The sequence below is a fragment of the Lissotriton helveticus genome, chromosome 5_1, assembly GCF_964261635.1.
Source record: "Lissotriton helveticus chromosome 5_1, aLisHel1.1, whole genome shotgun sequence".
In the NCBI taxonomy this organism is placed as follows: Eukaryota; Metazoa; Chordata; class Amphibia; order Caudata; family Salamandridae; genus Lissotriton; species Lissotriton helveticus.
Genome location: NC_136065.1, coordinates 273,355,476 through 273,381,556, shown reverse-complemented (window position 1 = coordinate 273,381,556; position 26,081 = coordinate 273,355,476). Strand labels below are relative to the sequence as shown.

The 26,081-nt window shown below is 47.3% G+C and overlaps 1 protein-coding gene across 1 annotated transcript in view; it reads right to left on the bottom strand.

Moving 5' to 3' along the window:
- Positions 1 to 25,588, bottom strand: part of LOC144754427 (prostaglandin G/H synthase 1-like) — a 512,735-nt gene extending 487,147 nt beyond the window's left edge. The window contains exons 1-3 of the mRNA XM_078642195.1: positions 25,416 to 25,588; positions 25,259 to 25,339; positions 24,871 to 24,906 (exon numbers count right to left, since the gene is read on the bottom strand). Of these exons, the coding sequence (XP_078498321.1) occupies positions 24,871 to 24,906; positions 25,259 to 25,339; positions 25,416 to 25,422 (124 nt within the window). The 5' untranslated portion in view covers positions 25,423 to 25,588. The remainder of the gene's footprint in view (positions 1 to 24,870; positions 24,907 to 25,258; positions 25,340 to 25,415) is intronic.
- Between the last annotated feature and the right edge of the window lie 493 nt (positions 25,589 to 26,081).

The following is a 26,081-nucleotide window of genomic DNA, read 5'->3' as shown; positions in this document are numbered from 1 at the left end:
CCTGCTGTCCTGGAGTCATACCAATCATGCTTCTTCTGCCGGTCCCTTTCTTGGACCACCTCTCTTCCCATTTATCTAGTGCCCTCCATGTCCTTATTCCAGTAATCAGTTCCCTTATGTGTGTTTTCAGCCCAATCGTTCTCCTCTCATCCAGGTCTCGATCTGAGTAATGTAGCCTGTGGTTACCCTGTAATGCTTTGGTTCTTGACAAGTCCACCATATATTTGCCTGCTAGTTCGACTAACTTCTCATGGACTGCTCTCGCCTTTCGTGTGATGTCCTTTGCCATATACAGTATTTCATCCTGTTCATACATTTCCATTCTTTCTAAAGGCAGGGTACCATCTACCATGTCATCCAGATCTGACCTTAAGCTGGAGACATCAAGTCTCTTGGCTTTTATCTCAGCTCGCAATATGTCTTTTGAAGGGGGCTCACTGGTCTCCCTACCATCCCAACTTCGAGCTCTGCGTTTGGGCTCAGGAGAATTAATGGGTGGCCTCCCTTGCTCCCATCTCTCCAGGTCCCATGCTCGGCCATCCGATCTTGGAAGGTGATGGAACACGGGCCTTTTATCCCTACTCTCTCTCTGCCCACTCTCGTCTTCTTCTCTCCTCACACCGCACATCTCTCTGTTATTTTCCCTCTGGTCGCTACACTCCCTTTGCCTCGTATCGCTCAGTATCCGATACGATCCTTCCTGGTTCCCCATATTCCCTGGGCTGCGCTCATTTCTGTCATCACAGGGACTATGGTGCGACCTCTCACAACTCCCATTCTGTTCTCTGGTGGCAGGCACACAGTGTGGACACCTAAAGCTGTTCCTGTACTCTTGCGCTCTCCTCTCCCCTTCACTGAGTATTGGGCCCGCCACCCCTCCACTCCCGGGGCCCCCGTTTTCCAGGTCTGTTCTACCTCCATTCCGGGCCCAATGGGTGACTCCCCTACTCCCTCTACAGTCCCACTCCGGGCTACTCTCCCCAGCCCCGCAGTGAGTTCGTGCTCTGCTGTCCTGACTTTCTCTTTCTGCTTCCGCAGCATTGATGCACTTTTGAGCCTTCACTGCCTCATCCCACTGCTTCATGTACTCATTTAGCTCTTGAAAGGATTTTCGTCCAGATCCCCTCAGATCCATTGGCCATTTAGGGCCCCCAGGATCCCCTCCTGGGTCCCCTGCTGTGTGCATCGGGGTGCTCCACTCTCTGGGTATCGGCATCTGACTTGGGGAATTAGTGGTATCGTTCCTCCTTGCCTGCTCTGCTCTTTCTCTGTCTTTCCGTTTCCGTTCTTCCCCTTTTGCTCTCTCTTGGTCATATATCGATATTATAGGACCTATGGTAACAGGTACCTGTAGTGCATCTGGTAATGGGTAGGATGTGGCGCTTTCCGTTTCCGGCGCTCTTTGTACCACAAACCTACCGACTACCTGTTGCACCTGACTAGGCTGGAGCAACTCTTTCTTTGGCTCAGGATCCCACTCTGAACTGGGAAGCGGTCTATGCTCTCCTGCATTGCCCCCCTTTTCTCCTTCAGTATTCTCGACCTCTCCCCCTGCTCTATTATACGGGGGTGGCCTGTCTGTCAGTAATCTGTTTATCAGGCTGTCCTCTGTTTCGCTCTCATCATCTTCTTCTAGGGGGCTTTTATTTACTGGCGCCTCTAACACTGGGTACAGTTTATTTATTTCCAAATTATGCACTCTCCATCTTTTAGCATCCGCATCCCACCTGGCATCCTGTACTGCCCTTACCGAGCGTTTCACCCTTTCTTGTCGTCTGTTCATATTCCTTTCATGCGCTGCCCTAAGCCATGCTTCAAGGGCTTCAAACTGGGTTGGTCTAGGCAAGGGTCTCTTTGAGGTCATGACTGATTTCAATCGATGTAACACCTCTAATCTGAACGTCCCGTACTTCGGGAACGTCAGTTCCTCGTTTCCTTCAGTAATCTTACTCCACTCTGATATCCAAAGGATCGTATGCAACCCAACATTTACTGCCATATAACGAGCTGGCGTACCCTCCGGCGGGGCTTCTTCCCCTTCATACGATCCTCGCCTCTCTTTCTTAAACAGCGCTTTCAACCATTTAAAACACTTCATAATTATGCGCACAAAATTCAGCCTCGCTACTCTGTTTACTTCCTGATGACAATCCACCAATCCTGTCGCGGCTTTGCTAGCTTGGCCTATCACAGCGCGGTCTTTCTCCTGTCAGCCAATCACTTCGCGACCCTGTATGACGTGTTCGCTAGCTGGCCTATCACAGCGCGGTCTTTCTCCTGTCAGCCAATCACTGCGCGACACCACCTGACGTCTCTTTTCTCCGCTTCGCAGCAGCACCCCTCCTTTCTCAACTCGTCTCCCGGTTATGCATGCGTCCCATTCATACACTGAAAAATGACTACTTCCGACCAAGCGGTCACTTCTCTCGACTGTACGTCCACAGTCTATCTGTAATTGTCAACCAACTGACGAGATGTCTATCGTCTCTCTGATAGGTTACTTACACACACAGTAACTTCCGACCAGCGTCCGTTACTCACGCACTCACTCTTACGTTCCCCCTATCTCGGTCTCTCGGGTGATCAATGGTACCTCATGACCCCCTTCACACTAGTTGACAATTACTCTGGGTGTCCGATACACCCGAACCACTTAAGCTCTCCTTGAACTTAAGATTTCCACCGGTTGCGCGCGCTCACAACCTGTTCCACAGTCACTCTACAGACATTCAACTCCGCCAGACATTGCAACATAGACACAATACAAAACACCGCAATCTAACACGCATAACCCTTTATACTCACTCTCGACCGATACTGCTGCTTTTTCTGTCTCACGTCATCCGGATCTTCATCTGCGGGCTGTTCCTCCGATCATCGATTTCTAGGGGCCTTGGGGTAAGCTAACCTGGCCTAGGTCACCGTCCTCAAGAAGGCAACCATCCTCTATAGCTACCAACTGAAGGGGCGAGATTTTGATCGATACCTTATATCTATTGATCCAAACCTCGATCTGGTCGACTGAACCTTTATTGCCTGTCTTGGAAGGAAACAGTACACCTATCTGCAAATTAGTTCACCCAAGAAAGGACTCTACTCTCAAAGATCACGGACAACTTCTAGGTTTCAAAAGTTTATTGTAAAGATATAATGAGCTGCAAATACAAGCATCTCAGAATGAGATTCACGAGATACACAGGTCCAATTACATACATGTGCTCTCGAAAAGCCCTCAGACGAGCAACAGAAATCACTAACACAAGTTCTAAAAATAGCAAAGCTATCAGCATAGACGCATATCTCTCCTTCATTTAGGTTGGAGGAAAACAAACACAGGTTAGGCGTCCCTACCCTGTTCTAGATGGTATCCCTACTTAACCAAATCCCAACCTAACAAAGGTGTCAGCAATGAATGACCCCCAAGGGAAGTCACCCACTCTAAGTCTCTTGGTGAAAACCTAAAGTTCTCCAGTCATGACCCCTCACTGCCTACCCATCCGCTCTCTAAAGGGTCCTCAGGTCTCTGCTCTAACTCCACCCAGGGGTGCTGTCCCTAATACAAAACAGTCAACAACATTTGAGACGCCCCTTGCGAAACGCCTCTCACGTGGTGCAACTTCAGGCTTTTTCCATGATGCTTTGTATTGGGCCTCAGACGTTAGAGTTGACCTTGCTTCTCAGTCTCTTCTCCGGCCCGCTGATACCCCTTAAACATTCCAGAACCCTCCTCCATGTCTGGGCCGTCCTCTGAACAGACCTCTATTCATTCACTTATAATTGGATCCCCCCTTTCCTGTTGCAGACAGATATCTGCCGCCAAGAACCCAACTCTCATAGACTTCTAAAAAGGCTTGCAACATTTCTCAGCCCAGACATGTACGTGTAAATCAATGCTAAAACATTTCAGGCCTACAATATTTCACATTATGATTATAGCATTCAATTTCTTCATTTAATTAAAGCATGTTAAAACTCTTATTCTATTATTTAGAAAACATTACTCTAAATCATGGCCCATTAATGCAATGACCAAAAACGTTAAACAATCTGTGTCGTGAAAAGAAACACCTTCCCTTTTAGCTCCAGCTCTGGCCCTGAGGCCTACCACGTTCTGCGTTTTACCACAGACCATCTTATATGTTAACAGCTACACGACATAGATTCAAAATAATCACGTCTAATAAAATCATATAATGTCACACCTTTCTGTATTAATTCCACTTCTACTTAAATCTCTATATTAGATATACATTTAGAATATAATTTCAGATACTATTAGCACTCATGGCATTTCTCTTCATGAATTATGCTCTCTATAGGTAAGTGTGATGTACTCATATATTTATATCAGTTTGCGCTCTCTCACACTCTCTAGCAACCATCTCAGGGATGCCTCGAAACACACCTTCCAATGAAAACCCGCCGAAGCCATCCATGGCTCGTGCTCTGGAGACAGCTGACGCATTGTGCGGTGCAGCTCCGCAGGTACCCTCAGTCAACACTGCTTCATATCAGAGGCGCATCATCGCCATCCGGGACCTGCGCCAGGAATGTGGGCTGTGGTGGAGCGCGTGCCCCCTCCGGGACAACATTCACACGTGACGTGACGCGGGTACGGCCCGCGCCCCTGCCTTGGCTGCACTCGAGACAGAGCAGGAGCTGAACGGGGCCTGCACGTGCACGCTAGAGTCTGTCATGTCTCAAAACGGTGCCGGCAACTCCACGCGCCTGACACTTCTCTGTGGCCTCTGTGGCCATGAAGGCAAGATAGCGCAGCAGGTCCATCGATACACGTTAAGGCCCCAAGGCTAATTCCTAACAGTACTGACTCAGGCGTTCATCTTCTCGATGTGGTCAAATGGCTGAGGCGGTTATAAGCGACAACTGCGTGTGCGGGCTATGGACGTGGTCGGCATTTAAAACGCAAATGTGGTCTCGAGCCCTTTCCCACAGGGTCTTACAGCGGGTTGCTCTACAAAAGCATTTTTGAATGCAGCGGTGTTCAAAGTAAAACAAAGCCCTGGGCCGTTCGTTCCGCGCCCAGGGTCGGTATGTGCTCATGCCCCGCCCAGGAGCTAGCTTCTGGACTACACCACCAGAAACTGGCAGCCTGAGGCCGTAGGCGCTGGAAACAGGGAAGCGGGGGCTGCCACAGCACCCCCAAAATAATCATGAAGGTCAGAAGGTGAATGAGCCATAAAGATGCCTTTACGTTTCGCTTTTATCTCGTCACACGTGCATGCATTAAATGGCAGAGGTCAAATGTCAAGCAAAGCCTTCTGTCAAATTGCTGCCTGCTATATTTTTTTAACTAGGAGATTGGTGTTTACTTTTCTTTCTTACACTGCAAAGCGGGAGGATTTTGTAAAGTGAATTATCGGACAATCTCGCTATGGTACAAGATTTGAAAGGAAAGGCTGTATGTGGTATGTCAATGTTTATCCAACACATAAAGATTAAATACCTGCAAAAAATCTGTATAAATATTTTAAAGCAGATCAGCAATAAAGCACAGGTTTCTTGTAATTATGAAGTGTGATGGAAACAAGGATTTTCATGAGATCAAAACAAATCAAGAAACGTATTTTTGTGGTGCGCAAATGATAAATACTAACTTAATTGTGATTTAAACAAATTGTTTGTACTCTACATCGTTTTATCAGTAGAACTGTGTGTCTGTGCCAATTTAGTGCCCATTCTACTGGAAGATGTGCTGTCTATAAATGACAGTGCACTACCACACCATGCTTTAGTATTATATTTGCAGCAGTGTGCTCCAAAATGCACCACTGGCCACATGCCACACCCTTACCACTCTCCTGCTGATTTTTATCAATAACTTTAGTGATATATCATTGGTGGCAGGCAGCACTCCCTGCTGAAAAATGTTTCACTGAGTGATGGAAAAGTCTACTTTACAGGACTATGGAAGTGTCTTCCCAGTGTGTTCTTGTGGTTTGAGAGTCTGCCATTTATTGCAGTATTATCCTTCTACCTGTGTTTGGTACTCTTGTGTAACATGCACCATCACTTTCTCTTGTAACACACTGTTTTCTACCTCTTATATTTGTTTGTTTTCCATACCTGCACAAGTGCCACCAGTGCCTATGTAACGTTTGTTCTTGTGCTTGAGTGTCCTCCATATATTGCAGTATTATTCCTCTGTTTATTTTGTACGCTTTTGTAACCTGCACACGTCACTTTTTCCTCCTGTAATGCACCGTTTGCTACCTCTTGTATTTTGTTGGCTCACGATTGTCACTTTTGTAATGCACCGTTTGCTACCTCTTGTATTTTGTTGGCTCACGATTGTCACTTTTGTAATGCACCGTTTGCTACCTCTTGTATTTTTTGCTTCATTTAATGTAACGTTTGCTTTTGTATTTTGCTCACTTGTAATGTTCTCATGTATCAGTTATGTTCCTATTGTGAAGCGCTCTGACACCTACGGGTAAAGTCCGCGCTATATAAAAACGCATAAATAAATAAAGGGAGAGCTTCCAAAACGCAAGATGCTGACCCCCTGCAGAGAAGAGTGGGGACTGCAGCGTCTCATGCAGGAGAGATCTAGTGGACGAGCAGGGACCTTCTACGTGGGCACCTGGTGAGACCAGATCGACCAATTCTAATTTAGACTCAAGTGACGCTGAAAATAGAAGCAGCAGGCATTGCTGAAGAAAGATGGAGCTGTGTCAATGGAAAGTTTGGGAATCCTGGCTTAGAGAGAACAAGACTGGTAGGGTTCCTGACACTTGACTTTAATCTCATCTGCTATACCTGTGTAAAAATGTGATCCTGGACAAAATCACACCATGTTCCTGTGCATGATACCTCATTTATATATAATTAAACGTAAATATGTGTTCCTGTGTAAAAAGCATGTCCATATATGTGATGTGAGTACAGAAAACTAACTTACACTATATCTGGTGCAATCCAGTCTTAATGGCGTGCCTACCACCCCGCCTCCTGACATTCATGTTCTGGACTGAACTCACCTCCTCCCACCCACCCACCATGTTACTATTATTTAAGATGTTCCTGCCACAAAGAAAAGCAATATGTAAAGCCCTACGCTCCGCCTTGGCACTAGGTTCATGGTCGAAGGTACTACCTAAACAAACCCGCTCTCATCCGAACTAAATTGTGCGAGGCGCTGCTGAAATTAAAATGGTGGTCCAACTACAAGTCTCCAATGTAAGCACTGGACTAGAGGGATTGTTTCACGCAATAAAGGACTCTTGTATATTATATACTGTGAACGGAGTTCTCTAAGGGCCTGATCATGATTGCCCCTTGTTAGATGCTATAAGTATCTGACACGGAGGTCTGCGATAATTAATGCATCAAACGTATAGGTATCCCACCTAAAATAACAGTTGTGATCACTTCTAGACGAGGAACAAAAGAGAACAGAAGAAATGGGGGTGGTTCATAAGATATCCGCTGTGACTCCACACTAAATAGTTTGGGAAAGGATTTTTTTTATTTAACCCTCACAAACTCTAGTAGCGTCATGCTTCATAATCGGGTTCACCTAGAGGTCAGGGTGAGCTCAACCATCTTCCAGGGAGGTCTAACAAAGAAGAATGACCAGGGGGCTTAGCTAGAGATAAACATCCCTCAGCTTCTCCAAGGTATCACTTTATCATCAGAGAAGTAGGGGAAGATTAAAAATATAGTAATGGGTTGTTTGGGATTCAATGGTCCTATGACCCTATGTTATACCAACATGTTTCAGCCCTACTTTAAGCCCTAATCAGGTCCGGGGCTTTCACCAGGGTGATATAAGGTTACCTTCTTGGCTGGCACAGTGGATAATATACTATAAGCAATTTTAGGCATGCAACATGGTGAAGCAAGCAAGTAACTGAAACTGCATTTACCACAATGCCAGGGGCGAACCTTGCTGGGAGGTGAAGCGGTGTGCTCCCACCTCTGTTCCTGTTTAAAAGTACTCCTGTGAGTCATTGAGCTGACGAGCTCGTGGATGAAGCACCCGCATGCCTGTGAGGTACCTGACATGAGAAAGATGTTGGCAGCCTACTCAGCAAACCCCAAATTTGAAAGATTTTTATCGCTACTGATGACGGTTAAAGAACCAGAAACACGTGTCTAGAGATCAGCACTATCTGCGCCAACTGTGGCGAAACACTCGAACACTCTTGAAGCAAGCAAGTAACTGAAACTGCATTTACCACAATACCAGGGGCGAACCTTGCTGGGAGGTGAAGTGGTGTGCTCCCACCCCTGTTCATGCAACATGGTGTATGCTAGGGCAATCTACATACTTGCCCCCATTTTGTCTAGTTGAGGTTCAATCCGCAATGGTTGGTATGAAATAGTCGAGAAGCCGGGGCAGGACCCTTGATGAAAGTGCGACTACAGGGCGCCCACTCCCGCGGTACAAATTAACCGACCATTGCGGGTTGAAACTCAAGGAGACAAAATAAGGACAAGTATGTAGATTGCCCTAGCATACACTATGTTGCATGCCTAAAATTGCTTATAGGATATTATCCACTGCACCAGCCAGGGAGGTATCATTATAACACCCTGATGACCTGATTAAGCCTTACAGTAGGACTGAAATATGTCGGTATAACATATGGTCATAGGACCATTGAATCCTTAACAACCCACTATTATATTTTTACTCTTCCATGACTTCTCCTATAATAAAGATATACCTTGCAGAAGCTGAGGGATTTTTAATCTCTAGCTAAGCCCCATGGTCATTCTTCTTTGTAAGAGCACCCTGGAAGAAGGTTGAGCCCACCCTGATCTTTAGGAGTCAGGGTGAACCCGAAGATGAAGCTTGACATCACTAGAGTGTGCGAGTTAAATGTAAAAAAAAATGAATTTTTTCCTTTCCCACACTATTTAGTGTAGTCATGGTGGATATCTTATGAACCCCCCTTTTTTCTGTTCGCTCTTCTTCCTCGTCTACAAGTGATCACAACTGTTATTTTAGGTGGGATACCTGTACGTTTGATGCATATTGTACTAGGGAGGATCTATCCCCTCAGAATTCTTTCCAAATGGGAAAAGGCCTCTCTACCCTCTGGATCTGAAAAGGTTTATACCTGTTCTGTCTTTTTGGGGACTAAGATAAAGATGGTGTTGCTTACTGCACCAAGAGAATTCACATCACAATAAATACCCTACCTTTTTCCACTGCTAAATTCTAGCTAGTTGGACATGCTCACATTTTAAAGAGGGTGCAAACTGTAACACACCTTGCAACTACTGACTAAAATAAACAATGTTCCAATTTTAATTGTGTGCCTGCACACAAATCACCATTTAAAAGGCCAATTGTAAACCGGCCTAAGGTTTCTGGGTGAGTTCAGGTTATGGGTGGGTGGGATTCGAACTAGTGAGAATGGGTTGTTGTTCCTTTTCCCATCTAGGTCCTAAGTTGTGGAATTCATTACCTATTTCCCTGACAAACGCTTCTACATACACCAGCTTTTGGAAGAACCTTAAGACATGGCTTTTCACGCAGTAAACTTAGTTTGTCTCTCTGTTCCCTCTTTTAGGCTTTCCCTAGGTGCCGGGAAACCCTGTTTGGGTAGCTGTGCGCATTATAAATAAAATAAAAAAATAAAAATAATAATAATAATAATAATAATAATAATAATAATAATAATAGTGACAGGGCTCGCTGAAGCCTCAGGGATTTAGGCTGAACGAAGTAAGAGTTTCTCAACGGTGCCTGTTAGTGGGTTATAAATGTGTTCAAACTATATGTTACTCCAATTCTTGATGTGAAAGTATGTGAAGGAAATACACAGCAGTTAAAATATTGGCAGTGCCAAAGGAAAAGAAAATTATGTGTTTAGGGTAAAGGGAAGCAAGTGAGTGGATGTTTGTGTAAGTGTGTGTGTGTGTGTGTGTATGTGTGAGAGAGAGATGACATGGTGAAGAAGAAGGGGTGATGAAAGGATGTACTAGCAGGACAGAGTAAAAACAGTGGTGTAGAGGAAGGTGGTCACATATGAGATATGCAGATGCAGAACTTCAAGGGTGCAAGTGACTAATAGTGAAAAGTGGTGTCAAGAAGACAAGAGTGATTGAGATAGAATTCAAATTTACATATTTTAAACCATGTACTTAAATACACAGACTGCACCTGTTGGAAAGAATTCCGGCCATGTCCCTTTTAGAGACCTAAACCTTTTTCACCCCATTTAAGGCACTGATAGTTTTGCAACCGTGATCCCTGCTCGATGCCAGACACTGTTGTGCCGACGCTACAAACGTTTGGTGATTCACGGCATACGGTCTAAAAAAAACTCCTGCAAGGCTGCGGTCACGGTCAGGGGGGGCAAATTCAACACTATCTACCACCCCCAGCGGGCTACCTGGGCCACCAGCACCGCGTTGCTGGGTGAAAACAGGGCCTGGGTGAAAACAGGGTGGAACATGCGGAAGCAGGGCCGGACTGGGAATCAAAACCGGCCCTGGCAAAGTGGCCGGCCGGCCCCCCGGGGAATTGGGGGTGCGGCGGAGCTATTTGCCACGGCCGGTTTCAGCGGATTTAATTACCGCAGCCGATATTGTAGCTAATCTGCAAAAACGGTCCTGTAACAAAATCGGCACCCAGGGGTCAAAAACCAGCCCCCAACCCTGGTGGCCTACCAGGGAAATAATGCCAGTGAGACTCATGGCCGCGATCTTGTTTCCTGGTGATTTGTGGCTCCAGGCTCCCGGTCCCCTGTACCCAGCCCGAATTTCGGCAAGGAACGAGGACTACTTCAGGGCAAGGCACGCTGGAGCGGAGTGAAGTGAGCTATCAGGAGCGCACTTTGGGAGCTCGGAGGAGCGGGAGGAGGGCACAGCGGAGGTGGGGTGTAGGTGAGGCCCTAGGGCCGTGGCCGTTCCCCAGCAGGGTGGAAGCGGGCGTTGTTAGGCCTCTGCAGCTTCCTCCTATAGGGGGTCCCCGCATGCCGCACTGCTTCAGTCTCCTCACCTCCACAATCTGGTTAGAATCTCCTTGGCTGGCAATCTCCTTGGGGCCTACTGTAGCAATATCTAAAAGAAATTGGATTAAGCGTGCATAGGACGCTTGGACTTGGCTCCAATCCTTTAGCGTGGCAAGCAGGCGAGGATGTCCTGTGGCCAGATCGATCAGCCTTGGTGGGGAATTGCCGCCTGTCTATGGCTGCCTCGTGTGAGCTACAAGTCACCATTCATTGATGGCTTCTCTGCCGACCCGGGAAGGAGTTGGTGGTGTCGGTCCCAGAAGAAGGAGCAGGCCGGCTGCCATCAGCGCAGAAGGGAAGTGAGGATTGGACTGGTATTAAACTGTACTCAAAGGAGTGTTCCAGGGATCCCCCCTCTAAAGATCCTGCAAACGACCAATTCATTACAGGCTCGATGTTGTCCTGCAACTAAACTGGATTTTAGAACCATTAAGTTGCATACCTTCTCAGGTAAAGGAAAGAGACATAAAGTAAGCAAGCAGGCAAGTGAAGAGGTGGTAGAGTGGATAGTGGGGTTTGGAGGAAGAGAGGAAAGGAAGCCACTCCTAGGGCCCGTTCACTTGTCAACTGCCAACACCAGTGCGAAAAAGTCGGTTTCGAGATGCCTCTGCCAAAGTAAACAAGCATTTACAATGCAACGGTTTCGCCTTTGGAGAAGTTTACATTGCCAATAGTTTAACCTCTCGCAAATGTGAGAACTATTGTACCCTACGGACGACCTCAGCAGACAGCAATTACTACCACACACACACACACACACACACAGACCCAGCCCCACACACCCAGAGCCAGCCACACCCAAAGCCCCCCCCCCACACACACACACACACTGGAGCAGTCACACACACACACACACACACTGGAGCAGTCACACACACACTGGAGCAGTCACACACACACACACACTGGAGCAGTCACACACACACACACACACAGGAGCAGTCACACACACACACACACTGGAGCAGTCACATATACACATACACACACACTCTGGAGCAGTCACATACACACGCACATACTCTGGAGCAGTCACATACACACACACCCAGGAGCAGTCACACACACACACCCCCAGGAGCAGTCACACACACACACACCCAGGAGCAGTCACACACACACACACACACCCAGGAGCAGTCACACACACACACAGGCGAAACCTAAAAACCTCCCGCCCATGCTCATTACTTGATAAACAGTACCACCTCCGCCCTCCTACTTGCATTGACAGAATATCACGATACATTTTTTCATACCATGTTACATGTATCCCCAAGTTTTGGTTCATCGACATGAATCTCGTGAACCTACCAGGCACTTTAAGAGAACGTATTTACACCGGACACCAGGGTTGGGGGGAGATTCATTTCTATTTAAAGGAGTCCGGAGCACCAACCCAGCAGTATTTCTTCCTCCTGTGACCGCCTGTTTACACCCCGAGGCTCGTGCTACGGTGAGAACACAGGGCAGCACATAGTATTAAACCTAGGCAGTGCACACTTCAAAAACGCCAGAATAAGGGACACCGGGCCTTTAAATTCATACCAGTTTCTTGCACATTTCTGTATACAATTCCATACAAGTAAGGCAAGAAAATGCCCATGCATGGGAATTTTGAAGGTTTGGTTTGATCACAAACGCATCTAAGTGCTGCACATAAAAATAACGTTTCAGTAAGACTCGGAAAACAACGAGGGGACCAGGAGATCTGAAAAACAGGCATGTTAAACGTTAATAAAAACAGAATGCACAAGTTCCAATAGCTTTACCATCTAAGACTGGCCAAAAGACAGTCACCCGAGAAATCCCCAGAGAGACCTGCTTCAAAGGAGGATGAAAACACAGCACAGCAGCGAGGGAAGCGGGCAACACTCCCACTGGGGGAGGCAGCCTCTGGAGTAAAAAAAAAGTGAGGACAAATTCAGACGCTATGTTTTCAAGTCGTTTGAAAACTGATACTAAAAGGTCCTGTCGTGCATTTTCTGAGCACCAGAATTTCCCTTAAACCAGCTACCAACACTAGCCTCCCCGTTACAGAAATGTGCTTTGAGGGGAAAAAACGAACAGACAAAACATTTTGCACTGCCCACACATCCGAACACAGAATCAACATTAGAAAGCAAAGAGAACAAAAGGTAAGGCAGTTTTAGACAGCTCCGAGCAACTCTCTCCATAAACGTGAATCAGACTGGAGACCACTGTTTTGTAAGTGTCCAGCAACAACTGGCCGTGGGTGAAAAACTGTCCATTGAATAGGTGCAACCAGTTCGCCGCACATAAACCGCATGTGCTGCTTTAAGACTTCCACCCAAACGAAACCTACAAACTAAAGATGGTCTTAATTAACAAGAATCACCAATTACAAACACATTTCTTAGATTGGAAGTTACCATTAGTTTGTCATTTCCCATGTTCTTGTGTAGTGCTACCCATGTTAGTACACTCCTCCTTTGCATCACCAGAGGTACAGGCGAAAACAAAGACACGGACAGCGGGCGGAAGGGGGGCAAAGACACGGACAGCGGGCGGGAGGGGGGTGAAAAAGACACGGACAGCGGGCGGGAGGGCGGCAAAGACACGGACAGCGGGTGGGAGGGGGGTGAAAAAGACACGGACAGTGGGCGGGAGGGGGGTGAAAAAGACACGGACAGCGGGCAGGAGGGGGGTGAAAAAGACACGGACAGCAGGCTGATTATGTTTTTTTTTTTTTTTTTTCTCGATGGTGCAAAATGTTAGCTTTATTTCAGAAATGCTGAAATGTTTGCTGCTTTATGATGCTTGCCATCCCTGAAGATAGCGCAGAGAGGGCCAAGGCAGACTTTGACAGCGCTACTCGAATCTACACCTAAATGTGGGTTTGATTTGAACAAATGCACCGGATAAACCGGTCGAAGCATAGACACAGCTCTTCGTATCCTTCCAGAAAGCGCGGCCTCATTTCTACCGTCCCAGCTGCTCACAAAAGCTCCCCCGAAGCAAACAAAAGTGAGGGCAGATTAGGGAAATCTGATGGCGTTATCTGTCCGGTGGGCCCGCAGACCTCATAAGAAACGGTAAAAGTCCTTTCCAGCCGGAGGATTACACACAATTAGCCCGGGCAGCCTCCAAGTAGATAGGGCAGCTGTCTAGGAGGCAGTAAACCAGTAATTTGGTTAGGGCGATAAGAATTGGCCTCCATTTATTTGGCATAAAACGTGTTAGCCCCAAATTTATTGCGCATTTATCCCTCACTCATCTCTCGACCCACTTATTCCCCAATCAGTCAATTCAATGGGGAATCGCTCCCCAACAAAGGGGGCTCGATGCACAACTGTCGCAGGCTGATTATATGGAGGAGCTGCGGACCTGCGCGGGAGCTCCAAGCGCCCGCCCTGTGAGGCGGGAGCGCCCTGTCCGCCCTCTGCAGGGTGCGGGGGCTGGAGAGGCCGTTGCCGTTTGAAAAAGAGCGGGCTCCCAGCCCGCCTTTGTCATGGGATGGCTCAGCAGCTTCCGCCGGTGCACAGACCACAGTCAAACACACGCACACGCCTCCCTTCCCGGCCCCCACTTGTGACCGCAGCCCGCCTAACCCTCTCGTTCCGTGCCCCCTCCCAATATGAACAGAAGCCTCGGACATGTTTTAATGGAGCCCACACACGTTAACGGCCTCACCGGCACCACCCCGCTGTGTGTGGCCACCTGCAACACCGTAACACTGTCCACGTCTGGCGCCCAAGGCACCTCCCTTCCCAATATGAACAGGAGCCTCGGACATGTTTTAATGGAGCCAACACCCGTTAACGGCCTCTCCGCGCTGTGTGTGGCCTGTCCGCACCCCAGTAGCACTGTCCACGTCTCGCGCTTAAGGCACCTCCCTTCCCGGCCCCCACTTGTGACCGCGGTTCACCTATCCCTCTCGTTCGGTGCCCCCTCCCAAATCTGAGCAGAAGGCTCCGAAATGTTTTAATGGAGCCAACACGTTAACGGCCTCACCCCGCTGCGTTTGGCCGCCTGCGACCTCATAACACTGCCCACATCTCACGCCCGGCTGGGGCAAGCCTGCAAAATGTGTCCCCCCGCCCCCCTAATTTAAAAATATATATGTATATATTGTTTGAAAAAAGAGCGCGCTCCCTGCCCACATCATTGTCAGGGGCTCCCGATCGGACTCAGCAGCTGCCGCCGGTGCACTGATCACAGTCAAACACACACACTCCTCCCTTCCAGGCCCCCCACTTGTCACCGCGGCCCGCCTAACCCTCGCGTTCGGTGCCCGCTCGGCTGGGGCAAGTCTGCAAAATGTGTCCCATAAAATTAAAATGCTATACGTATATATATATAAAACAAAACAAAAAAAACATTAATATGGTCGGCCTCATGCTAGGCTTTGGGACGTGGCAACATGTATGTGTACGGCCGAGAGCTTGGGCATGCCCTCCCCTACGAAGCTACGGTGTGGGCGCTGCCGCATCTATGAAGCCGCCAGAGTAACACCTCGGCACGGATACGCTCTTTGATGGAGTCTGTGGATGGCCCTGAAAGAGCCTTTGCCAGGCGAAAACAAAGACATGGAGAGCGGGCGGGAGGGGGCGAAAAGAAAGACACGGACGGCGGGTGGGAGGGGGGCAAAGACACGGACAGCGGGCGGGAGGGGGGTGAAAAAGACACGGACAGCGGGCGGGAGGGGGGCAAAGACACGGACAGCGGGCGGGAGGGGGGTGAAAAAGACACGGACAGCAGGCAGGAGGGGGCACAACTTACCTCATAAAGGAGAGAACAAACAAACAAGTCAGGTCCCGGGCCGGCAGCCAATCACAGCGCGGCCCGGGAATGACGTCACGGGGGTGTCCCAGCCGGCAGATTCGGGGGCGTGTTTTTCGCGCTCTCCCCTTCCCATTGGCTGGAAGGTAAAATTCCAGCCAATGGGAAGAGGAGTGGGCGGTACTTAAAAAAAGACACAGAAACGCCCCCGAATCGCGTTTTCACGGGAAAGCGTGATTGACAGCCTCGGTCTCCCAATGGCTAGCGTCCATTTATGGAGCTAGCCAATTGGAAACAGAGGCGGTCCAAACATCCCTACTGAAGACAAAAGTTTTCGATCTGGGAGGGGCACTGCGTGCCCCTCGCCAGGTCGAAACCTAAAAAGGCTCAAGACCTGCGGAAGCTTCAAAAAGCAGAAAGGCAGGTGGGCTAAAGATTAATACATCTACAGCTGAATTTTAACTAGCTTTTGAGTCCCCTGCCATGATGAAGTAATTCAAGCTATAGGTGATTATACTCCTGCAGCTGATAAAGCTTATACCGCAGCAAAATCTTGGGCAGAATCAATAAAGGATTTTGTGGGGAAGCATTTAAGCCCCTTCCATCACTGGATTTTGCAAACGCGGGTCAGGGAGTTTCCTTAGTGTCTGCCCCCCGGGAGTTGTTTGGGATTTGGGGAAAGGAAACTCTGGACTTATTTGGAAGTTCAGGTGTAATACTGACTTTCCTCCTCTTTTTGTTTGTTCCGAACTACTGTGTTGAGCTTTGTATGCACCAGAGAGGGGGCTGGGGCAGCAGAGAGTAGAGAGGGGAATTCCCAAAGAAGGGAAGAATATAGAAATGGCCAGGTGAGGAGAGTGCTGCCAGGTATACCAGATATGAATGGCCAGATATCCCATATTGGAGTCCAAGGGACTCTGGCTACTATTGCAACAGATGTCGATTCCTTATGGACAGTCCCCTCCCTGATGTTTGGATGTTCTTCTTCTAATGCAAAAAAACTCTACATGTTTGTTTGAAGCCTCCCTTGTTGCAAATGAGTCATTGCAAGTAGAGGCCAGACTGTTAAAGGAGATACTCTGTGAATCGAGAGCAATTAATTATTGTATGCCGTCCCTGGTAAGGTCGTTGTCTCTGAAGCTGGGGGAAATGAGAAACCTATGGCTCAAAGAGGGAAAGAGGGAGTTTTGACATTATATATGTCTAGAAGGCCAATGCTGGTGAAGAGACGATAGTACAGTGGGGTATGGGTGGCAGCTGGGTCTACAGAAAGGGAGGGAAATAAGGAAATTGGGTCCAAAGTTAAGAACCCCCATGAAAGCAGAGGTTAACTGAAGCCCAGGCAGAAAAAGTTCACCTCACAAAGAAAAAAATGAACACCTAGAAGGATAGATTCAGGGAAGAAAGGGGCAATTACAGGGTCTAAATGTAACATGGAGGGGCTGTCGCAATCGCAGGTGGGCCTAAGATGCAATAGGAGAGGCAATATCAAACTAAGCACTAAAAAAAAGAAAGCGCCCCAGCACTCCGTAAGAGTCCCCGGAGGGCCACGGTATGCCAGTTTTTCAGCAACTTGAGGTCATTTTAGCACATGACCGGGTACAGTCCCCTCACAGAGAACCCAGGGTAAAATGTGTATTTGGAGGTGACCCGAAAAGGGATGAAAGCAAATGAATAGAAGCCACTGAATAGGCCAAGCTTATTAAAGGCATTTTCATCCTGTAAGGAAATGGAGGTAGTCACATCAAAGATTATAGAATACATGGCCTTTATTCAATACAAAGTGGGTAGAGACGTTACACAAGTTATTTTTAGCTACCCAGTATTTGTGGACCTGGTAGTAGAGGCTAATGATGGGCTAAACACACTCGGCTTAAGAATTGTTCAGAGAGCTAAGATAGAACCGTCCTGTACAGAACCGCCCCTCCTGGGAAATCATGTCGGCTTATACCAGGAACAAGTAAATATCTTAATTGGTGGGAAGGTAACCCCACCCCTCCCGAATGGTGGGGAATAATTGAGGTACTTTAAAATAAAACTATTCCACCTTACCCAAGAAATGGAGGGTTAGAACCAATCCCACTTTGCAATAGATTTGCACGTCTAATCGTTGATAGGGAGTGTTTTTTCTTGGGGGGGGTTGAGTGGACTAGGTAGCAGCTTCCCCCGCTGGCTTGGGGGTCAATTATTGGAGGAGAATGAGATCATTTGCTTCCAGGAGTTCTGGTTGGCGGGTGATCCGATCCATCAAAGCGGGTATATGAAGTTTACTAAAGAAGGAACTAAAATAGGTCCCAGACGAATAAGAGGTGGTCTTATGAGACTAATTTAAACTAAATGTAGTAAAAGTGCAAGAATCATCCAGACAAGTAGTGAGCGGCTATTGGCTTGCTCCTTGGATCTGCATGATAACTGTCTGCCACAAAAAAGACTTACAATTGCTAATGTGTATACAAACCTTGAAGAGTCCCAGAAGGAGAGGTGGGAGGTACTCCAGAGGGACCTGGTGGATCTGACTGAAATTCCAGGGCACCCCGGGTTCTCCTTTTAGGGAACTTCAATCTCCATTTGGCCCCAGGGAAGGTACACGAGGGAGCCGAAGATATACTAGAATCATATGGTATCCCAAACGCAATCTTCCCAGAGTACGCTCAATCTAAGTTAGAGGGGAATTGTACACAATTTCTCTCAGAGTTAGGGTTCGTCTGTTTAAACAGATGTTTTAAGGGGGATTTATCGGCAGCCCAAACATATAAGCAGGGAACCAGCACTACCCAATACACTATATGTTTATACAGGGATGGTTTTTGACCTCTGTGAACAAGGGCGTTTAAAAGCGGCACTCAACAATAGATCACAGCTTTAGCTTGTGGTCCCTGGGCCAAAAGGCAAAGGAAACCACAGGGAGTTTATTCTGTGGTTTTGTTGATTTTAGTTCGGCTTTTGATTTGGTAGATCATGGTATGCTTTAAACCAAATTACGACAACAGGGTATTGCCCTATGTTTATTGGCAATCTTGCAGAAACTTCATTCACAAAATTGGGCCCAAGTGGAGCTTAACATGGATGGGGCCCTCTCAGAAAGGATGCCTCTAGGCAATAGGTTAAGACAGGGTTGCGTTTTGGACCCCCTGCGGTTTTCCTTGTTTCTCCAGACCTTCCGCAGGTGCTAGTCGCTACACAGTCATTGTCGCCGAAAATAGGGGGGTAGACATGTGCCATGCCTACATTACGCAGATGATCTGGCGATTCTTGACCTGACCCAAATTGGCATACAGAGGAAACTGAATACATTTAACAGCTACTGTGAGGCAAATAAGTTAAAAGTGAATGTAGGTAAAACAAAAATAATCCCCTTTGGGAAAAAAAACCATTTAGGTGGGCTCTGGGAAACAAGATAGTGTAGGTGGTGTCTTCATATAAATACTTAGGTATGAAGTTTACAAAAAAAAGCTGAGATGGGCGGAGACAAAAACTGGTTGAAAAGCAGGCAGCCGCAACTGTTGGGGGCCTAGTCTGCTTTAGGAATACTTTTGGTGGTCCCTCCTGGTCTCCCCTTTTAACAGCATATAGTGCAATGGTTCCCACCCAATGTCTTAATGGAGCCTAAGTATTGTCCTTTATTATGGCGGGAATTTGGAAGAGATGCGAGAATAAGTGCTTGAAAAAACTGCTTGGTCTCCACAAATCTGTGATGGGCCCGGCCTTAAGACTTAAAGGGGATTTGCAGGCCTGGAATTTCTTGGCTCACAAAATAACTCTGAGATTCTGGGATAAACTCTGGTATGCAGAGGCTCGGAAGATAGCAGTTCTTTGTGCCACTGAAATAGGAAGAAGTGAGCTAAGATGGACAGTGCAGGTCAGTAACAGATTAGGTATCATTGCTGGCGCCTTAAAAACAGAAAAAAAATGTAATGTGGCCATGGCTTCATTCCTCTCGAAAGCCGAGGTACATATGGCCAGCATACGGCAGTGTAGATTTGCTGGCATGAAGTACGTTGGGAAGAAACCTTCTGCAATTATATGTTAGAGACGTGGGTAAACAGAAGAGTGTTCCCCTACATAGCTGCTTTCCCCAATGCCAATTTACGTTCACGTCACTTAAAGTTTCGTGTAGCTTTAAATGTTTGTTATCTGAGGGAGAAGAAATGTAATTTTTTTGGGATATGGAGATTCATTGTACATGTGGAACGAAATTTCAAATTTTTTATGTGCATTGTTTAATTGATTTTCTTCACTTTTATAAGCCTTGTCATTCCATTTTTAAATAGCTTTTAATGAAGTATGGTATAAAACATCGCAATAATGCACTTGCACTTTTGTAGAATATGGAATTTTTTGCTGCTGCTTTTGCCAATGCAAGATTAAAAAAAATATGTATTGGCTAGAAATGTTGGAACCGGAGGGAAGAAGTGTTTTTTGATGTAGTGTACCCAAGTATTTGTGGCCGTAGGCTTAGGGTAGGACAAGAAGACTGAATCTGTATTAGAAGAATTTTTAATTTGAATGTTAATGTAAATTTTAATTGTCATGTATTTATGTTTAAAAGACCTAAATCTAAACATTAATAAATTTGAACTGAACTGATGATCCCTGTTGAATGGAGCGCCAATGTGGCCCTGACGGGCGTGACCTGATCAGATGGAGTTTATTCAGATTAATGATACAATGAGAACAATAGAATAGGTCTGGTATCTGGTCTTGCAGTAGAACTGCCCAAGTGTACTTGATATGGGTCATTTGCATGGCAGGTGTAGTGTTCCATGGGCACACTGGGATTATGTCTAATGCTGAAAGACTACAGGCCCACAGAGTTTCCCTTCACCTAAAAACTCTGTCTCCTCAAAGCTAAGGGTGAAAATGAAAACAGGAATGAGAAATAAAGAGGGAAAATGGATGCATTAAATCCGATTCCCCCGCTTATTCCACAATCCTACGTGGACCCTCAGGAGTTCAAATTGTAATCGACTGGTCTTTCTGACTGCCTGAAGATATTGATTGATTGATTGTTCTGTTAGGAAATGATCTCTCAGGGGCTGAAGTTACCCGAGCCAAGAGATGGCCCCTCATAATGGGAGCCATTATGGTGCAATTCTGGGCCCGGAATCTGAGATCATGGCGGGTACAATGCAACATTTTCCCCAATTCCCAATATATGACTGTGTAAATGTGCATAGAAACTCATTAGGGTTTACCAGGTGTGTTGCTGGTCCCAGATCCACGAGTAATCTAGCAGGATGATATCCCGACATCAAACACAACAAAAAACAAATAACTTACCTGCTGCATCGCCACTCTTCCGCTCCTCTCTTGCTCCAGAGCAAGCACAAACTCTCAGACTCCCCTGCCGCAAATCCAGACACTGCCCTCATGCAGTTGAGAGCAACGTCAGGATTGGCCTAAGCACCCTCGATTGGCACTCCAAGAGAGACTGGGAGCCTGTGCCTGCTGTCTCCAACCCGGCAACACAGCTCTGGTTAGAGACAGCTCTGTTTGAATGTCGGTTAGGCCATACTAAGACAGCCGGCCACACAGACATGCGCACCACTCTGCCCTACGTAACAGCCACCGTTATGATGGCCCCGCCCCCAAGACTCGGCCCTCAGTGAAAAAATAAAACAATAAATGTGTTCTTATTGTTTTATTTTTCATGCGTGCTGCCTCGAAGAAATGTAAACGTGTACAATTGGTTAGTCTGCAAATGTAAATTCTGCTTGGAAGCCGGTATTGGCTGTAATTGATGGAGTTGCTAGAAGCTTCATGATGGCAAAACATTTCTTTTTTTAGAGAGGTATTGTAAGGGTGTTAGCAGATGAGATGCGGAGTTCGTGCTTTTAATGAGCACTTATAAAAATGTTTGCACTAAGTACTGTCTGAGTATGGCTAAAATCTATATTTCGAAAGCACTATTGTATCTCAAATCTAAAATGTTGGGGTGCACTTTGTAACTGTCTAACATACTATTTACAATGCAGTTTTCAAATAATTACTTACATGAATGACTGACTTACATATTCATAGTGCTTTCTGTCAGAGGCTGAGATATGGTAGCACTAAAAGTGCACAAGTAAGTCTTCACCACTGCACCAACCAGAATTCAATTCTGTGACTCACTGGCCACACACCCACACCTGCAGTGATCACATTAGAAAATAGAGGCTTCATAATGTAAAATAGTCCACCTCCCACCTATTAATTTAACTCACATTCATTCACAACAAGCAAATGAATCAAGTACAGCCACACATCTGAACTCATCTGGACAGACCATGCCTTCATACACTTCAACATCATTTGTCCACCACGCCCAGCCACAAAAATGCACCCTATTGTAACTGGACCAGTGTAACCCAGCAACACTGACGAATGCCTTTCGCTCCACAAAGCCTATCACCTCCCCCAACCTGGACCCAACAGTACAACATTTTAACAACTGGATCAGCAACACAGCCAACCAAGTAGCCCACCAAGACCTCCAAGACCCACAGACCCGCCAAACAAATCACCTGGTATACACAGCAAAACAGGATTGCAAATGATTGGAAAGAACGTGGAGAACCAGCAAGAACACCGCCCACCTTCAACTCAGAACCACAGAAAAAGCCCTCCCTCGGCGCATCGAAGCCAGCTCAAAACGGAGAAAAGAACTCTTCACCATCGTCAAAGAATTCTCCTGCTTCCGGTCACAGAAAATGTGATCCTCCCACTCAACAGCTCTGCAACAAACTCACCAACCACTTCCACAACAAGATTTCAGCCATCTGCAAAAACTTCGACACCCAGTCAGCCACCTCCCACAACCCCACACCCAACTCAGACAGCAACTAACAACTCTCCACATGGGATCAACTCATGATATCCAGCACTACTGCCCTAGTGATATCCATCCACTCAGGAGCATCTAATGACCCCTGCCTGCACAGAATCTTCAATCACAGAAACAGTGAAATCAGTCCCCTGCTCACCACCATACTGAACACCTCGATCAGCACCCGCAGCTTCCCAGAAGCATGGAAGCGCACAGAGATCAGGCCCCTCCTCAAGAAGCTGTCAGAAGACCCCACCGATCTCCAGAACTACCATCCAATTTCCCTTATCCCCTTCCCAGCCAAAGTCCTGGAGAAAGCCATCAACACACAACTGACCAGCAACCTGGAAAGGCACAACCTACTTGACACTTCCCAGTCTGGTTTCATAGCTAATCGCAGCACAGACAGCCCTGACTGCAGCCACAGATGACATACAAGCACTATTTGACAGAGGAGAGACAACCGCCCTTATCCTCCTAGACCTCTCAGTTGCCTTCGACATAGTCTCCCACCACACCCTCATCCAAAGACTCCCCCAAGTCAGAATCACAGGAAAAGTACTCAAGTGGATAAAGTCATTCCTCACAGGACGCACCCAGAAAGTCCCCCCCCCGTTTACCTCGTCGCCCCCTAACACATCATTTGCAGTGTACCACATGGCTCTTGCATGAGCCCCATCCTCTCCAACATTTACATGACACCCCTCGTGGCCATCCCAAGAACACATCACGTCGAAATCATCTCCTACGACAACACCCAGCTCATCCTCTCATTATAGGCGAATCCCACTCAGACAAAAGACAACTTCCGCAATGCATGCAGAACGTCTCAACATGGATAAGAGACAGCTGCCTCAAATTAAACACCAGCAAGACTGATATGATTTAGCGTTACACCACTTCTTGAAATACAGGGGTACGCTTCAAATACACAAAAGTCAGTGAACTATAAAAACGCATTCATCACTTGGGGGTCAGAGCCCGGCCAGCTACTGACGACTGTTCAACAGCATGAAACATGATTTTTGCCTGTCTACTGCCAGGTGGGAGATGTGCTTTTTCAGGTAACTTGACACTGCCGACAAGCTCGGGCTCACACCGTGCCCTGCCGAGCCCGCAGCCAGCCCTCCGAAAATATACAAAACAGGGAGGAAATGCAGAGAACGCGCAAACGCATTGGGTATTTCACGGGAACTGTTGTAGAATTCCAGCCTCCAGTCGAATGCAGCTCTCTTGTGCCCGGGCTCTCTTCTACAGGTGTTTGAAAGGGGCCATGAACGGGTCGCAGAACAGGGCAACAGGCGTCTTTGCCAAAAGGGTGAGAAATTCTCGCTTTCAAGAAAAGTCGAAAGGGTGCTAGTTCGGCCTGGAGGCGGGAATGCCCGGGTAGGAGCACAGCAGTCAGGAAGGGTCTGGTTCTCTTCAGTTTTGGATCATCGTGTTCGCGAATTACACATGCCACGAATTCCACGCGAGACAGGGAGTGTGAGCACTCACATGACACTCGCGGATCTTACATTTCAGACCCTCGTGAGTACATACAGGTCTGTGAGAAGTTTTCAGAAAGACTACTGCCGTGGGCATCTTGGGGCATCTCTGTGCACCCTGAGGCGCGGGTTACGAGGCGCGAAGTGAAGCGCACTAGGGAACCCTTCTCGCCGGGTGGCAGGCTCGGGCACCAGTATGCCCACTCTTAACCCCGCGATGGAAGTACTTAGCGCCCTGAGGCGCGCATCTCCCTCCATGGCGCCTACCTGGTCCCACAAAGCGCACATTTGCAGTTATGAGATCCGCACTTGGCGCAAGATTATGAAGTGCGCATTTTGCAAAGTAAACTGTACATTTAGCACCATGAGGCAGGCATGGAGGCGCTACAAAAAAACAGAGCGGTATGCTAACATGATACTCTTATTCTGAAAACTATCCACCTGCAATCACAGCCCTTGGGCACTGTGAGGGTGGGGTTCTTTGACCTGGACAGCGCCTCCCCACCCCTCCCAGGACCCCTAACTTCGGTTAATTCGCATACGGCCGCGCGCTCACCAGCTGTCTTGCTGACACCCTTAACCCTCAAATAAATGTGTTAAATAAACCGTGTACTGGTGCACGAACAAATCCACGTTTTGATGGATATAGGTTGAAATAAACCCAAATTCTCCTAAGTCTATAGTACAGAGTCTCGATTGTGGAACAATTGATACACATAGATACACACACCTATTAAACTGCAAACCAGTATACGTGTGCAACAGGGATTTTCACAAATACATTCCAATTCGTATTAAAAGTGGTTATCGACGTTGCACTAGTTTTGCTTAAAAATGGAACTACCTGGCTTTGCCTCCTGCGTCGTCGAATCTTTCACGGCTGAAAAGTCGAGAAAAAATATATATCATAAGCAGAACTAAAACAGCCTGAAAATTTGGTGTATACCCTTTTGTGTGAATTGTTTCTACCACCCCTTGTTCCCCCACGCCATTACACAAATAATGCAAATGGATTCGCCCATCTTTTTGGTGCATCAGTGCAAAATTTCTGCAAAACAGCCTGCCCATCATACTTTCTGTACAGCGGAGAGTGGATTTCTGCATTGGTTTATTTAATTGTGTTGCTCGGGCTTTCACGGCAATCGTAGTTCCCTGAAGTACTTCTACGAGAGGCTCCAACCACTAGTTTTAGCGCTATAATACACACCCCAATACGACAGTTAGAACTGTACCTGCAGAGGCGCCTTTCTTCCCGCTGCTGCTCAGTGACAGACACAGAAGTACGGCGACCACAAGTACTGGATACCCTGAAACTGGAGCAATGAGATGTGTTAGGAGCAGAACGCGCGCCGCTCAGCGGAAGCTCGCGCGCTGTGGGACCCGACTCACCAGCCATGTCCTGAGTGCGTCTCAGCTAAGCAGGTCTGCGCGCTGTGCGCTCCAGCTGCCTTTCAGCGGCTCCCTCCTCAGTGTGAGGGCGGCCCCCTCATGCACACCCTCCCACTTTTCGCAAGAAGAGCCTCTGGGAGCGGCGCAGGTCTGGGCTGCTCCAGCTCGCAGCTACCCAGACGACGGAACTCTACTTCCTTAAATACACAGCTGCGCGTGGTAGCATGATATGCTATCTCCAAGAGCCCTGGGCGGAAACGCCTGGAGAGGTAAGATGCAGACCGGGGACGCAGGTGGAGGAAGACCCAGTTTATGGGCGAATCGACGCTGCTGATTTGTGACAACACAGTGGACTTTACGTAGGTTCGAGTGGAGGGTGTAGCCGTGATCTCGGACCAACCATCAGGCTTCCAGTCGTGAACTTCGACAAGTCGCACTTTTTTTTTACTATGCCTTACATTGTACGCGCGTTTAATATAAACCACCTGCCTTTTATCACATCACGATAGGTCTAGAGCTGGGAAACCGGGTTCGGCGTCGACTCAATTCAATTATAATCTTTATTTCGGCCCAATTGAGCCATAAAAGATACATAAAAACATACATACAATCAATTCACAAAAATAGTTACACTCATACAGATAGCACAGAAGTTTGGAAATTGTA